Source organism: Gambusia affinis, linkage group LG06 (assembly GCF_019740435.1).
Source record: "Gambusia affinis linkage group LG06, SWU_Gaff_1.0, whole genome shotgun sequence".
NCBI classification, from domain to species: Eukaryota; Metazoa; Chordata; class Actinopteri; order Cyprinodontiformes; family Poeciliidae; genus Gambusia; species Gambusia affinis.
In genome coordinates, this window is record NC_057873.1 from 29,405,794 (window position 1) to 29,419,336 (window position 13,543).

At 39.5% G+C, this 13,543-nt stretch overlaps 1 protein-coding gene across 1 annotated transcript in view; it reads right to left on the reverse strand.

Annotated features, from left to right (window-relative positions):
- Nucleotides 1-13,543, reverse strand: part of akap1b (A kinase (PRKA) anchor protein 1b) — a 19,823-nt gene continuing 6,280 nt past the window's right edge. Inside the window, exons 2-11 of the mRNA XM_044119384.1 lie at nt 10,552-12,053; nt 9,578-9,702; nt 8,011-8,137; nt 7,715-7,833; nt 7,415-7,592; nt 6,960-7,110; nt 5,869-5,936; nt 4,345-4,418; nt 4,016-4,081; nt 1-2,679 (exon numbers count right to left, since the gene is read on the reverse strand). Of these exons, the coding sequence (XP_043975319.1) occupies nt 2,617-2,679; nt 4,016-4,081; nt 4,345-4,418; nt 5,869-5,936; nt 6,960-7,110; nt 7,415-7,592; nt 7,715-7,833; nt 8,011-8,137; nt 9,578-9,702; nt 10,552-12,053 (2,473 nt within the window). The 3' untranslated portion in view covers nt 1-2,616. The remainder of the gene's footprint in view (nt 2,680-4,015; nt 4,082-4,344; nt 4,419-5,868; nt 5,937-6,959; nt 7,111-7,414; nt 7,593-7,714; nt 7,834-8,010; nt 8,138-9,577; nt 9,703-10,551; nt 12,054-13,543) is intronic.

A 13,543-nucleotide genomic window follows, 5' to 3' on the forward strand; every position in this document is an offset into this window, starting at 1 on the left:
TTTGAAAATGGTGAATGAAGGAAGGGCAGAATGACTCAAACTCTCCTGCGTCCCACCACACACACACACACACACATTTCCAGTGTTGCAGAAAATTACAAATCTTATTTACAGAGAAATGGACAAAACTCAAATTAAACTCTTAAGAGTTATTGAATTAACTAACTCAAGTGGTAATTTCAGACATTGTGGGACAAGAACAAGCAACTGAGAAACGTTCTGACTGAATGGAGGCCAGTCTGAGGAGACGTTTCTCAACAGGGTGTGTGTGTCTAACCTGATCCAATGACTGGATTTTCTTTCTCCTTAAATTTTACTTGGACAAGCTTAAGGTTATTCATTGGTATAAAAAACAAACAAAAAACAATAAAGTATGAGAACTGTATCAGAACAATTAGCTTTTACATGTCAATTGGAAAAACAAGTCTATGACGAAACCCATTCTGCCTCTCTTAGGTAAAAACAAAGCTTCCTTACAGGCAGGAAATCAGTTTCAATTCTTTTAACGTCATTGTATTAAAAATGAAGCACACTGACACCATGTATACTAAATAATTTACTACTTTAAGTGCTTATCTGAGAAGAATTACTTTTCACTGGGAAGAATATGTAGATGATTGCTTTGTTAATGTGACAGAGCAGTGGTTCTTACTGGCTTAAATAATACAGCAATCACATTTTCCTTTTTAGTTTGATGTTCTTCAGTCAGATAAGTTCATACACATCAGTGTCTGTCACAGAAGCTGGATTCGTGCCACGATCCAAATTGGGAGTTTTGCTCCTCTGCAAACTGAAATAGTATTTCAGCAAGCCCTAATAAACCCTCCTCTTTGGAACTTTATGCTGCATTTATCGCATTACTACTCAGCTGCCTAAACTGCCTTTTTGATTTTTAAAGCAATCAAGAGCAGGTTAACTCTGCGGTAACAGACTTAATGTGACATCACCAGCTGGAATGATACAACGGGAACAACTTTGTGAAAAATCTTCAGAATATCAAACATAAATGTGGTAACTGACTACGCTTTCCTGTCTTTGTTGTGTTTGTTACAATAATGTTTCAACTGGCGTCACAACATACATCTAACGTTTGTATAAGTTCACCTAATGTCCCAACAAACAGTTTTATGGTACAACATTAATTTTGGGAGACAGTTGGGTATCAGACCTGAATGCCAGGTCTGATACCCGACTGTATCTGACCTGACCACGTGCCTGGAAACTTTTGCCCAGCAAAATTGCATCTTACCTGGTCTGATATTCATATTCAAATGAGAGAACTCAATTTGGAAAGGATTGCTCACAGAGTACAGGAGTTCTTGAATGGAGTGACATCATTACCACAAACTGAATTTAGTGAAATATGATGGCAGCTCCAAATTAGACAGCAGCATTAAAAAAAAAAAAACAAAAAAAAAAAAAACAATGATTCCATGTAGTGTTTCTCTTATGTACCATGTGTTATTCAATCCCAGAATGCTCCACAAAACTCGGGGATTTGTGGAACACAACAAATCTCCCATCAAGAAAAAAAAAAAAATCAAAAAAGATCTCTGTTCCACCTCACACTTGTAATTTCTTTAGATTTACCGTTAACCCAAGGGACATAAATTTGACTTCAACTTCTGGGAGACAGCAACAGCAGCAGAAGTCACAAGACAATTTCCAACTGTCACAATGGTTAAGATGAAAGCAAACAGAAGACTTGCTGTTAACACATTTAAAACATCTGTACTTGTAGGATGTTGGGGTGGGGGAGGGGTATAAAATAAAGTCAATGTGGATGTTTGTCAAACAAATACAACCTGCTGTAGTTCACATGATGGCAATGGTATACCTTCTGAAAAGAGGTCAGCAAAATACATCTTCTATAATAAGTGAGATTTTAAATCAACCCATCTTTCATTAAAGAAAAACAGTTGGAGTGCTTTTTTATTTTTTAAGTCAGGAATTGTGGGATCCTCTATGAACATGCAGTCCAGATGTGGGAATAGAAAGAGCAGAGGGAAGTTACCCTCCTGTCTCACTTTGAGACAGGAACGGTCCATCTAAAGCTGACTCAGTCACCCAACATCCCCACCACACAGTCCAACTGAGAATAAACAGACCTACCAAAAAATTTTAAAAATAAAAAATACAGTCAGGACTCCATGCATGCGCCTGTCCTCATCTGCGGCATAAAGAGCCACAGTCTGTGGAGCCCAGGGGGTTTAGGGTAGAATGGGGGCTGATATATAATTTGAGCCTTTATTGTTACAATACATTCACTTTTTTTTAAAAAAAATCACATGTACATTTGTTCTCTATGTATTTCCTGGACAAAAACAGAAGTCCATAAGAGAGCTGCTGTTTCCCTGTCGACTATGCCTGAGAATAAAGTCTCTGCTGTCAGTTGAATTGAAGAGTGGAAGAGCTGATTTGAGAAAAGAGAACGGGGGAACAAAACACACACACACACACAAAAAAATAATCCAATACCAATCTTTTCAGTCAAGTGCCTGGTACAGTTGGGATTCCTAGGACGAGTTGGGTCAGCTACTGCTGACCACAAGGAACTTCAGTTTCCTTCAGTTTCTCTGTGGTTGAGTTTGTTAGCCTCTATGGTAATCAGGGAATTCAGAATCCATCCACCCAAACTGTCAGGCCCCTCTCTGCCAGAGTGCGGTTCACTGAAATGACCTGCAAAAAATAGAAAAAGTTTAAGAAAAAAAAAAGAGCCTAGATTCACCACCCAGAAATCAGTCAGTCTCTTCACTCCCACCCTTGTGATTCCCAATGCAGAAACATTTCACATCTGTACCATCGGTGAGGTTTTCTACTTAAAGCTGCAATATGCAACTTTTACAAAAATATGGTTTTTACATATTTGTTCAAACTGTGAAAAGATCAAGCTCCTCCACTTCCTCCTGGTGTTTTGTCACAGACAGAAACAACCAGAGCCAGGAGGTAGGTCTTAGCGCCATCAATCATCCCTGTATATGCGCTGCTACATGTCCTAATGGTGGAGACACAACTTTCCATCTCAGGGAAACTGTTGATCTGGTGACATCGGTTGCCATGCTAACAAGCCTGAGCATTTATGGCAGGATTCGTTGTGAGGAAGCAGCAGAGAAAAAGGGGGAGGGTCTGAGCAGCACGTATATAAGGGTGACTGACAGCGCTACGACCCTCCTCCTGGCTCTGATTGGATGTTTCTGAAGGGCATTTCTATAGATGACTATAGGAGAACTTGACTTTTTCACAGATTGTCTTATACTGTCACAACAGTTTTAACAAATATGTAAAAAAACAAACAGCTTTTTTTTTCTTTAAAAAAAAAAGAAAAAAAAAGATAACCCATCATAAACAGTAATTTTATTAAAATAAAATGAACATCACTAAAATAAGTACCAGAGAAAGTGAATTTAAATATAAAGCACAACAACAAGTAATTATTTTCTTTCCTCTTCTTTTAAACAGCTGTTCTATGGTTTATGGTTTAGAGACAAAACAAAGAAACATCATGAATTTTGATGCACAGAACTGTGGGCAGCCTTTACTGCAGTGGCAGCCACCACATGTATTGGGATAAAGGGCCAACTCTTTCCAACTTAAGAACTTAATCATATTTTGCAAATCTTAATACCAGAAGTTGAACAGCTGTAGTATTTTTATTGCCAATATTGCTGATTAAAATCCAGGGTAGAGCATTTTAAAGAAATTGCTGTCTATTGCATTTTCTTTCCTTTTGTTAATATAAATAATTTAGTGATGGAGACATTTAATGTGGGCACTGATTTGGCATTTTCTCTCAACGTATTTTCATTTACTTAAACCATAAGGAGAACATGACAGAGGAAACGACAGACTCAATAATCGTATTAGTTAATGAAACAATGATATCAATTATCACCAAAGGGATTCTGATTCATAATTTAAAACAGAAACCAACGCTACAAACATAATAAGTTTAAAAAACAAAAATCCATATGTCCATCTCTAGCAGCAACCAGGTAAGATCATGTTTGGAACAAACCTCATCTCCAACAAGGTTCCACAGGTGGACAAGAGGGAGGCCTGTGTTGTTGTCGTAGTTCGATACCTTTAGAAAAAGAAAACATCAGCCAGCGGTCACTCAGTCTGTTACTCAAAAACAGTGGTTCCCAAAGTGTGTGGTGCACCCCCTAGGGGGGGCACAGTGCCATTGCAGGGGGGGAGGAGGAGCAGTATGGATGGGAAAAACAAACAAACAAAATAAAAAAACAGATACGCAAAAGTGTTTCACTGTAAAATATGTGTATAGGTTTATGTCTGGTTGAATGATGTGTGTGCCCAGTTGTTTTCTGGTCCTATTGGTAGACCCACCTGTGCTAGCAAGGCGACACCTCGGGTCATTTCTTCCAATGTGGTTGTAGCATCCGTTGAGAAACAATCCTCCCCTGTTAAATGAACGACAATTCACTGAGCTAAAAATCACCCATCTTGTTGTGCCACAGAAAAATGACAAAATGTCAGGCAAGTTTTTAGGGCTTTTTCTTTGCCCAAAAACTCTCTAAATATTCCTAAAAAGAAGTATGTGACAATTACTACTTAATATTTTTGAAAAGTTAATTTCCATTTTAAAGGTGAACACAATTGCAGTGTGAAGTCAGGGCACAAGATCCCCTTTCCTTCCCAATATTAAATGTGTGCATGATATATGAAAGAATAAGTGATGCAGCGCTTTGCTACTAATCGTCAACACTGCAACGAGATAACAAGGTCAGGAGAAATTTTAATTAAATAGCAGGGAGAGAAAAGTAGGTCAGTTATTTGACTTTGACAACCAGAAGAATTCTGTGGAATTCTGTTTGTTTTGGTCAAAAGAAAAAGGCTATAAAAGATCCACAAACCTGACAGATCATCAGTACAGCAGGTGTTTAAATTAGCTGATCACCCACTGCTGTGTCAGATTAGCTAATAGATTAGCTAATAATCGCAAAATAAACATCAAGCCTAAAAAACACAAAACTAACAGACTGAATGTTCTGTTCTTTGTGTGGAAAATGCTTGAGTGTTTTTTTTTTGTTGTTGTTGAATCCTGATCCATTAGTGCCGTTGTTGTGGCAACGGTGGTTCTGAATTATTATTTAACGGTATTTCTGTTAAAGAAGAATTTCTCCCTTTGCAGTTCCGCACTGCACTAAATTAATAATATCTAAATCTCCAGGTTTCATTAACTTAATGATGTCACAGCAGCATGACTATGGATGGCAGAAAGAATATCCTTTTTGCCCTCCAGCATTGTGTGCATGTGCAAAATTTCCAGATGTAAACAGCAGCATGGGGTCCAGACAGCAGCTACAGAACTCGATGCAGCCGCCCCGAGTTCAGCTCCCATCCTGCATGTTCCCGCCCCTTCTCTCTGCTCCTTCCCTGTCAGATTACTGTCAAAGGCCACTAATGCCAAACAAACCTTAAAAAAACCCATCAATTTTAGAAATTTCTTAAATGTAAATTCTGTGTTAAAAATTCTGTTCTCAAGTCTTGCCACAGACACCCGACCACTACTAGCTTACGAATGGCTTTTTATAGCATCTGGGACTTCAACAACATCAGTGAGCAAACCGAAGGTGTTTGTCAATGGATGTATTCACACCAGCCCTGTCTAGTTTGGTTTAAGATAACACTTGTTCATTTGTCTAGAAAGTCTGGTTCAGTAGAGAACCAGACTTTAGAGTAACTGAATTTTCTCACCAAAAAAGTGAAACTCTGCCGCAGTTTGAATGCAGCGTTAATGCAAGTGGACAGGAGACCGCTCCAAAAGCAGGAAGCTCTAGAAAGCCTCTAGCTACATACACACATTTGCACAGTTACGGGCCAAATACTTAGAATATGATCACCACAAACCTGGAAGTGGAGCAACGTTGTCAAGCAGTACTTCTGCACCTTGAAAGGGTAGTGTCACAAAATCCGATCTGGAAAGAAGGATCCAAATATTAAAAAATATAAATGCATACAAATCATAAAGAGAAGTCACCTGCCTACACACAGACACGAGTCAGTGATAAATTGACGTGTGTCATGAAAAATTGTGATAAAAGAATAATAAAAAAAATATACAGTTTGCTTTAAATAGTTTCAGATCAGTATTGCTTGTTGTATTGTCCAATCATTTATTGAAAGCTTAACTTTATAGTGTCCTATTTATACCTCTTGCAGATTTAAAGTACATATTTTAAAGGGGCAGTATAATGTAAAAATCAACCTTTTTGAGCTTTACGTCATGTGATTCCTTATTCTCTATTTATGATTTGTTAACAGTCAGAGGTTAAAAAAGAAGAGTCACTCTGTTCTAAATAAAAAAACAACAATTTTTAAAAGTTATTGTATGAACTACAAATAACTTAACTACTCTATCAGTACTCTGATTTAGCAAGTATCTAAACAGAAGTTCTTTTTCTCTGGATAAAACTGGTATGAATTCATTCTAAACTCAAGACTTGATGATCATTGCTAAAATAACAGTGGAGTCATGCTGAAAGCTGTTCAACACAAAATGGAGCATTTAATATTGTCAAATTCATAACGGCTTTTCCATAAGGGGTGAAGTTGATTTGACAGTTTTCTCAGTGGGGTTTGGACTCCCCAGTCCTGTTTGTGATATTCATGGACAAGATCTCTGGTAGAAGTTTGGAATGGCTGATGTCTGGATTGAGACTGTTGGGAGGCTCCTTGCTTTTTGCAGGCGACATCCTTCTGTTGGATTGTTCAGGCCGTGACCTTCGGCAAGGATGAAGGTCAGTTCCCTTTAAGGCCGAGGGCATGATTCAGTAACCCCGGCCTTAAAGGGCACGTTTGCCAATTTGGCAAATCTTTTTTTCTTTAGCAGATTTTAAAGCTCAAACTCATCAGACCGCTTCCATATATAAACAAATAGGCATTTTAAATAACTGTTTTACTTTTTAAGTTCAGTGATACAAATAAGACATGTGACTTGCCTGATTTGTCGGAGTGAATCGATCTTCACTTTGTCATAACCCCCGTAGTCGACATATCTAATCTCCACCTCATCAGTTTCCTTATAGAAGCTGATGACCTGAGCTCTCCACCAGGCCCCGTCCACTGCTGGGGCTGCACAAATAACACCCACTGAAACACAGAGCACAAAAAGAAAACCTTACTTTCAGTTGAGCAGATGTTCATCCATTTGTTACAGCAGCAAACTGGGACAATCAATTGTAGATAAAAAAAAATAAGACACAACAAAAAAAACGTGCTTGTTTGTTCTACAAAATATTTCTGGAAACATGCGAGAGCTGTACCTTCAAGTTCAAACATTTGAAATGAACACATGTAAAAAGCCAAAAAGCCATTGATTTCTCAACAAAAATAAGAGCAAGAAAAAAAATGTATACATATATATATATATATATATTTTTTTTGCAAGGATTACCTTCAGCGGGTGAGGGCAGAGCTGGAGTTCCCGGCTGGGAATAGCAAAGGAACATCTGCTGGTCGAGACTCCGCAAAGCATGGTAGGTGGGATGGGTGTGCTGCTGGACAAAGATGTGGCCAGCTGACACAATGTTGACCACAATCACTTCAACCGTCACTCCACTAGGCAGAAGGAGCTGAGGAAAAAAACGTCATGGTAGAAAGGGAAGTAAATGTCAACTCATCCACACCGACTCCCAGTGTTTTCAATTCCTGTAAGTATTCCAGAAACAGCAGCAGTAAGGGACCTCAGTCTCACCCAAGAGGTTATGGGAAGTGATGGCAACGTGAGTGGAGGTGCATATAGATTTGTCAAGTCCAGATCTTTAAATTTCTTGCCAATAAATGACAGTGCCTTATCAACCTGCTGCTGCAAACCTGAAGAGAAGTTAAGCACAAGCACCATTAAAGCAGACCAACCCGACAGCAGAATGATAGCCAAGTTAGTAATATTTACTGCATTTGGCAAACTTAAAAATCCCCACTTTATGGCAAAAGTACAACTTCTGCCCTCATTCTGCCTAAAAAGATGAAGGGATTTTTCTCCAGACTCACCTTCAATGTGACAGATTTGGAAATCCTGTGTGTAAGGCAAAGTGGAAATGTAGATTTTTGCACCAGAGTTCTGCTTCAGGAAACTGACATATCTCCCTTGTTTCCCAATCAATCGTCCTACAAGATGCTGACACAAGAAAGCAAATGGGACGAGAGGACATATTAGATAGTGAGGGGGAAAAAAAACCCCATCAGGACCCCCTTATGGAGTGTCATTAAGGTTAGTTAAATGACACTCCACAGGGGAGTTGTACAGGGAGAAAAGTTCAACCAATTCCAGGGCTGAGCCTGTATGAAATGGTTTGTTGTCTTGTTTAGTACGCCTCAAACAAACTAGACTTTTTAGGCAAACAGACTAGAGTTTGATTAAAGCAGACTAAACAGGGCTGGTGTGAAAATATTTACCAAGATGTTCCTAAATGTAACTTGTCCCTGCTCCTTTTACCAAATGTAACAGATGAGTCCGTCAGCAGGATCCTGACCCCCCTGACCCCCCCATGCCAACCTATTGCCTCCTCCCAGTCCCTGTGAATAAGATGACCAGCCCTGTGTTCAATGACATGTCAATTAGCATCACTCCACAAAGTCTATGGGGCTTTCTATCCCTCTTTGCTCTTTTTATAAATATGTACAACAACTGAAATGTTACTGACAGAAATAGAAAAAAAATCTATAGAATGATAAAAAAAAAACCTACCTGCTGTGTGGACTGGAGCCTGGGTGGTTTCGACAGTCTGTATCTTACATTAGCTTACAGGTAAGTTACAGAGAAATCTGCCATCTTTCTCCCAGCATGTCTCTCTTTATTCTCCTAAATGAATTTCACAAAATGAAACTACATACCATTTTCTGATTATCTTGATTGCTTCATGGATATTTTTTTACCCAGACTAGTTACTGTTGCTGGTGTGTAGAGAGTTTTGCCTAAACTCAAACTGATTAACTATCTGAGGTCCAACCTGTCAATAGATTTTGGGGGAGCATGCAGCACCCCTTTGGCAAAGAATCAATGTGCGAATGGCGGGGAAGCCATTTTGGACATCAAAAATGTTTTTGCACATATATGGCAATGTGTAAAAAAAAAATATTTATACATGTTGTTTTACACATTTTGGGTAACTTTGTTTTGCAAGTTTTAATCTAACTTGAGGAACAAAAATTGTTCCCAGTATTTCAACAATTGCAGCAATTCCCCCCAAACACATTTATAAAATCTTTTCTCATGTTTCTTACATACCTGCTAGACATGAGTTCATTAGTTATGACAAAGGTTTCTTGTTCTCATTGATGTTTATTTGACTTTCAAACTAAATATTCCTATAGTTAAAAAGCTCAGATAAGGTCATTTTGATCCAAATATAAAGAGAACTTGTATTTGTAAGTGCATTTGGATATTAAACATCAATAAATTCATGTATTCAGAGAGAAAAATACTCTCTGAATACAAAAGCACAAAAGAATTAGGTTATGCGTGCGCACACACACACACACACACACACACACACACATCAAGGCAGCATCAGTGAAGACAGGAGAGGTTGTGTGTTCACTGGTTGTTTTGACTAACCTTTGGGACCTCAATCTCCCAGATGACGAGTTCTGAGGTAGATGGTGTAGAGTTGTTGCCCTGGTTCTCACAAATACTCATAGTGCAGCCGCTGTCCACAGAATCCATGCTGTTCACATCAGAACCTACAGACAGACAGACAGACAGACACGCCCATCACTCTTCAGGCAAGGACATATTTCCAGAAACATCAAGAGCAGGATGCAATGTTGAGCTTTTGCTAATACAGATGCATGCATAACCAACCCCATCAATAACAATTAGGATGACACAGAGCCATGAAGAAACTTTTGTAACTAGGTCTTAGTGCAATCAGGTTTGCTTACAGGAGTTAAAGACATATGATTTCAAGAACAGAATAAACGTGGACAGAATTTGACTACTGAAAGGGAATTCACTGTATAATATGAAACCTTACTTAACTTTTCAAGTTGATTATTTGGTTTCAAGACCAACTAGCAGTTTGTTCACCTTTTACACTGATCTTAACAACGAAAATAAGTAGGGATGCACAATATATCGGCACAAACAGTAATGTCAGTCCATCTTATTCATTTTTAAACCTAATTAGTAACTTTGAACTTAAATATCATTGTATTAAGAGGCAGGTTTTCAGGTCTAGACATAGCTGTTCACATATTGTAAATATAAGCATAATTCTTTACTAAAAAACAAAACAAAACATCTCTGCAGGTTTCAGAGTCTGACATTTAAAAACAAGCCATGACAGACAGCGATATGTTTTTGAAGCAGAGAGTTTTGGACAGTATTCAATGTCTTTTCGCTGTGATGGTACAAGCTGCTGTGTGTTCTATCTGTAAGACTTTCTGGAATCACCTGGTGATCCCTTTTTATCATCAACTTTATTCTGTTCATACATAATAAAGTTTTAAAAAAAACAAAAGTTCTCACTAAAATTTGCAGAAATAATGATGTGCAAATAAAACCAGTAAGTATGACTAATCATGTCTCACCTCCAGACTGATCTGTGTCCAACTCGCATGTCCCGTGAGCTCCGTTCCTCAGGTCGTCTCCGTTAACTTTCTTTATGCCACACACCGCTTCCTTTGTGGTGCTCCCAGCTGCAGACTGAGGCGGTACAGTTTCATTTGCTGATGAGTCTGTAATCTTTAAATCACCTGCTGGATTCCCCAGCAGGTCCTCGCTGCTGTTCCCTTCCTCAGAGTGGTATGTGCTGCAGGCCGAGTCTTCGGTCAGCACTGCAGCATCGTCACATCTATTTAGTAGTGTTTCCCTTTGGTGTGGTAGTGTTGGCCAGGCTGCATTCTGTGCGCTCTTGGTTTTCAGAATCCTGGTTTCGACATTTCCCCACTCTGGAGTCACTGAGAAACCTTTTGGCACTGCTTGGACTACCTTCTCTGCAGCCTCTGAACGCTCATGGTTTCCCTGTGAGGGAACATCAGCAGGAAAGTCTTCCATTATTGGATCAAGTTGTGAAGATCGAGTGCCACCGGTCAGAGTAACACTCATGTTGGAGGTTTTAGTGTTTGCTGCAAGCTCACAGCTGTTGGTCCCAAGAACTTCTTGCGTAGCTGCAGAGAGGACCTCAGTAATGAGTCCAGCTGCCAGTAGCTCCAGATCGGCCATTTCTTGAGGGTCTTCCTTAAAATGCACGTCCACTGAAGTATCTAATGAGGTGGATGTACCCTGGACATCAGAGGAAAGGTTGGTAGGTGTGCTGGTGAGGATGCATTTGTGTAAATCTTGCACTGAAAGGGCATTTTCCAGAGAGTCTCCGTCTGACGACGCCATCCTGTGTGTTTCGGCCGATGTGAATAAGCAGACGGCCTCCTCTTGTGCAGTTACAGCGCTGTGATGCGTTGCAACTTCACCCTCTGGCTCTGGCCGCTCCGCATCTGAAAGATTTATTGCCATGGGGGAAAATCTGGTGTCTTTGGAGCCATTGGACAAGAAAGCAACTTCCTCTACCGAGTCTTCTGGAAGAAGATCCAACTCTGTGGCTGGGCATTTCTCCAACTCGCCAATAAAGTCAGGGGTCGAGTCACATTCGGGGCCTTTGAGGGGTTTCATTGATTCCTCTACCAAATCACTGTCTCTAAATGTTGGTGCAATTATATCTGATGGTCGGTCAGCTTCCTCATGTATCGTTCTGCCGCAAAACTGAACATCATTGCACGTTTGCTCCAGTAAGGATATTGCTTCAGGGTCTTGGGGCGGCGTCGGGGAAATTATTTCATTCTCTGTGTTCTCATTGCTGTGATTTGTGAAGGCTGGGCTTTCCTCTTCATATAGCAAACCGTTGTTGCACTCTTGATGAGAGTCTTTAAAGCTCACAGAGGTCGAAGGGACCTCGGGGCTTTTCTGTCCGACGGGTCGCTCTTTCTTCCTCGAGGTGTACCACCACCAGCCAATAAGCACAAGCACTCCAGGCATCGTGTAGGAAACAACAGATCGAAACCGAACTGGCATTTCGACGAGACACCAAACGCTACACCTGAAATTAACACACAAACGTTTGACCGGCATTAGCAACGTTTTTGAAATTATTTGCTTTTTAACCAAGAATAAAAGAAACTAAAAAAACCCCAAAAAACTCCCAGTTTGTCTACTGGGTAAATGCATCAAAAAGCAGGATGTTTAACGCAACAACAACAAAACAAACCAAAATAAGGGATATTTGGTTTGACATAAGGAAGGGAATAATCTTAACAACTCATGATGAGTTGCAAACGTTGACAAATTCAGGGCATCAATACCGATATTTCAGCAGGACACCGTTTATGTTGTACAGCTAATTTTGACTTTTCTTTTGTAACTTCTACCAGAAAGCAGGGTACACTCTGGAGATGCACATCTGGACAGCATGTCTTTCATTAATAAATTTATTCACTAGAGTGTGTGTGTGTGTGTGTGTGTGTGTGTGTGTGTGCATATTTGTCCCCTGGATGTATTGCTACACTAAATTTAACAATTTAATTCATGTTAAAAGTTCTATACTTTTCCAGACTCAACTTTTCAGAGTTCCAAATCTCTTGTCATAAACAAAGTATCAATAAATAAAGTTTACAGGAAATTAATGGCAAACACTTCTACAGAAGACAGGCTTCAAATATGTCTTCTGCAAAAACTAGAAACAATGACCAGAGAAGAAATAAAAAGAAAAATAATATTAAGAGGAAAGTTAGGGAATTTCAGAAAGAAGAATGGAAATAAAGGAATAAATTATATTAGTAGAAGACAAACAAGGGATTAGAGGGATGAAATGAAAGAGGAAGATCGGAGACACCTACAGGTAAAAAAATAAATAAATAAACAAATACATAAGAAAGGGAAGGAGCAAATTACAAGGGCAGAGAGGTCACAAACAGAGGAAAGAATAGTCTGGAAATACAAATACTTTACAGTTTCACTAGCTTTTTCCATACTGAAAATGGTCAAATCCAATTTCATACTTTGAGACTTTATTGCACACTGATTACAATTTACAGGTGTAAAATAAATACTTGTGAAGGGCACGAAAACTAGTTCAACCCAGAGGGTCCGACACCCCCCAGAACCGCTTAAGTGTACCTTATCAGTCTATCCTTTCTGCTCTGATACATTTACAATAAAACACAGCTTAAATGATTTAATTCATTTAAGGAAGACGTGGTTTAGTCTCGACTGGTGTATGCTTGACAGCTGGTGGGCTGTTAAATATTCCACAAGCGTAAGCCCTTACTGTAAAAGGAGATCCCGTTCATAGAGGCAGGACAAAGTAGCCCATTTGGAGGCCACTGTCCTGCTCTGGTACAGTCACAGTGCGATGAGTATCCGTATGCACTGTATCCGTTAAGGGGACGCGCAATTTCTATTCATTGAAAATTAGCCTGTACGGTTTGACCTTCCCACCGTACAACCAGATGACACATCCAACAAGTTGAGCTAAGCAAAGGGCACGTGTGTGCTGCACGCGGGTTAGCGACTGTCCCGAACAGGCCTCAT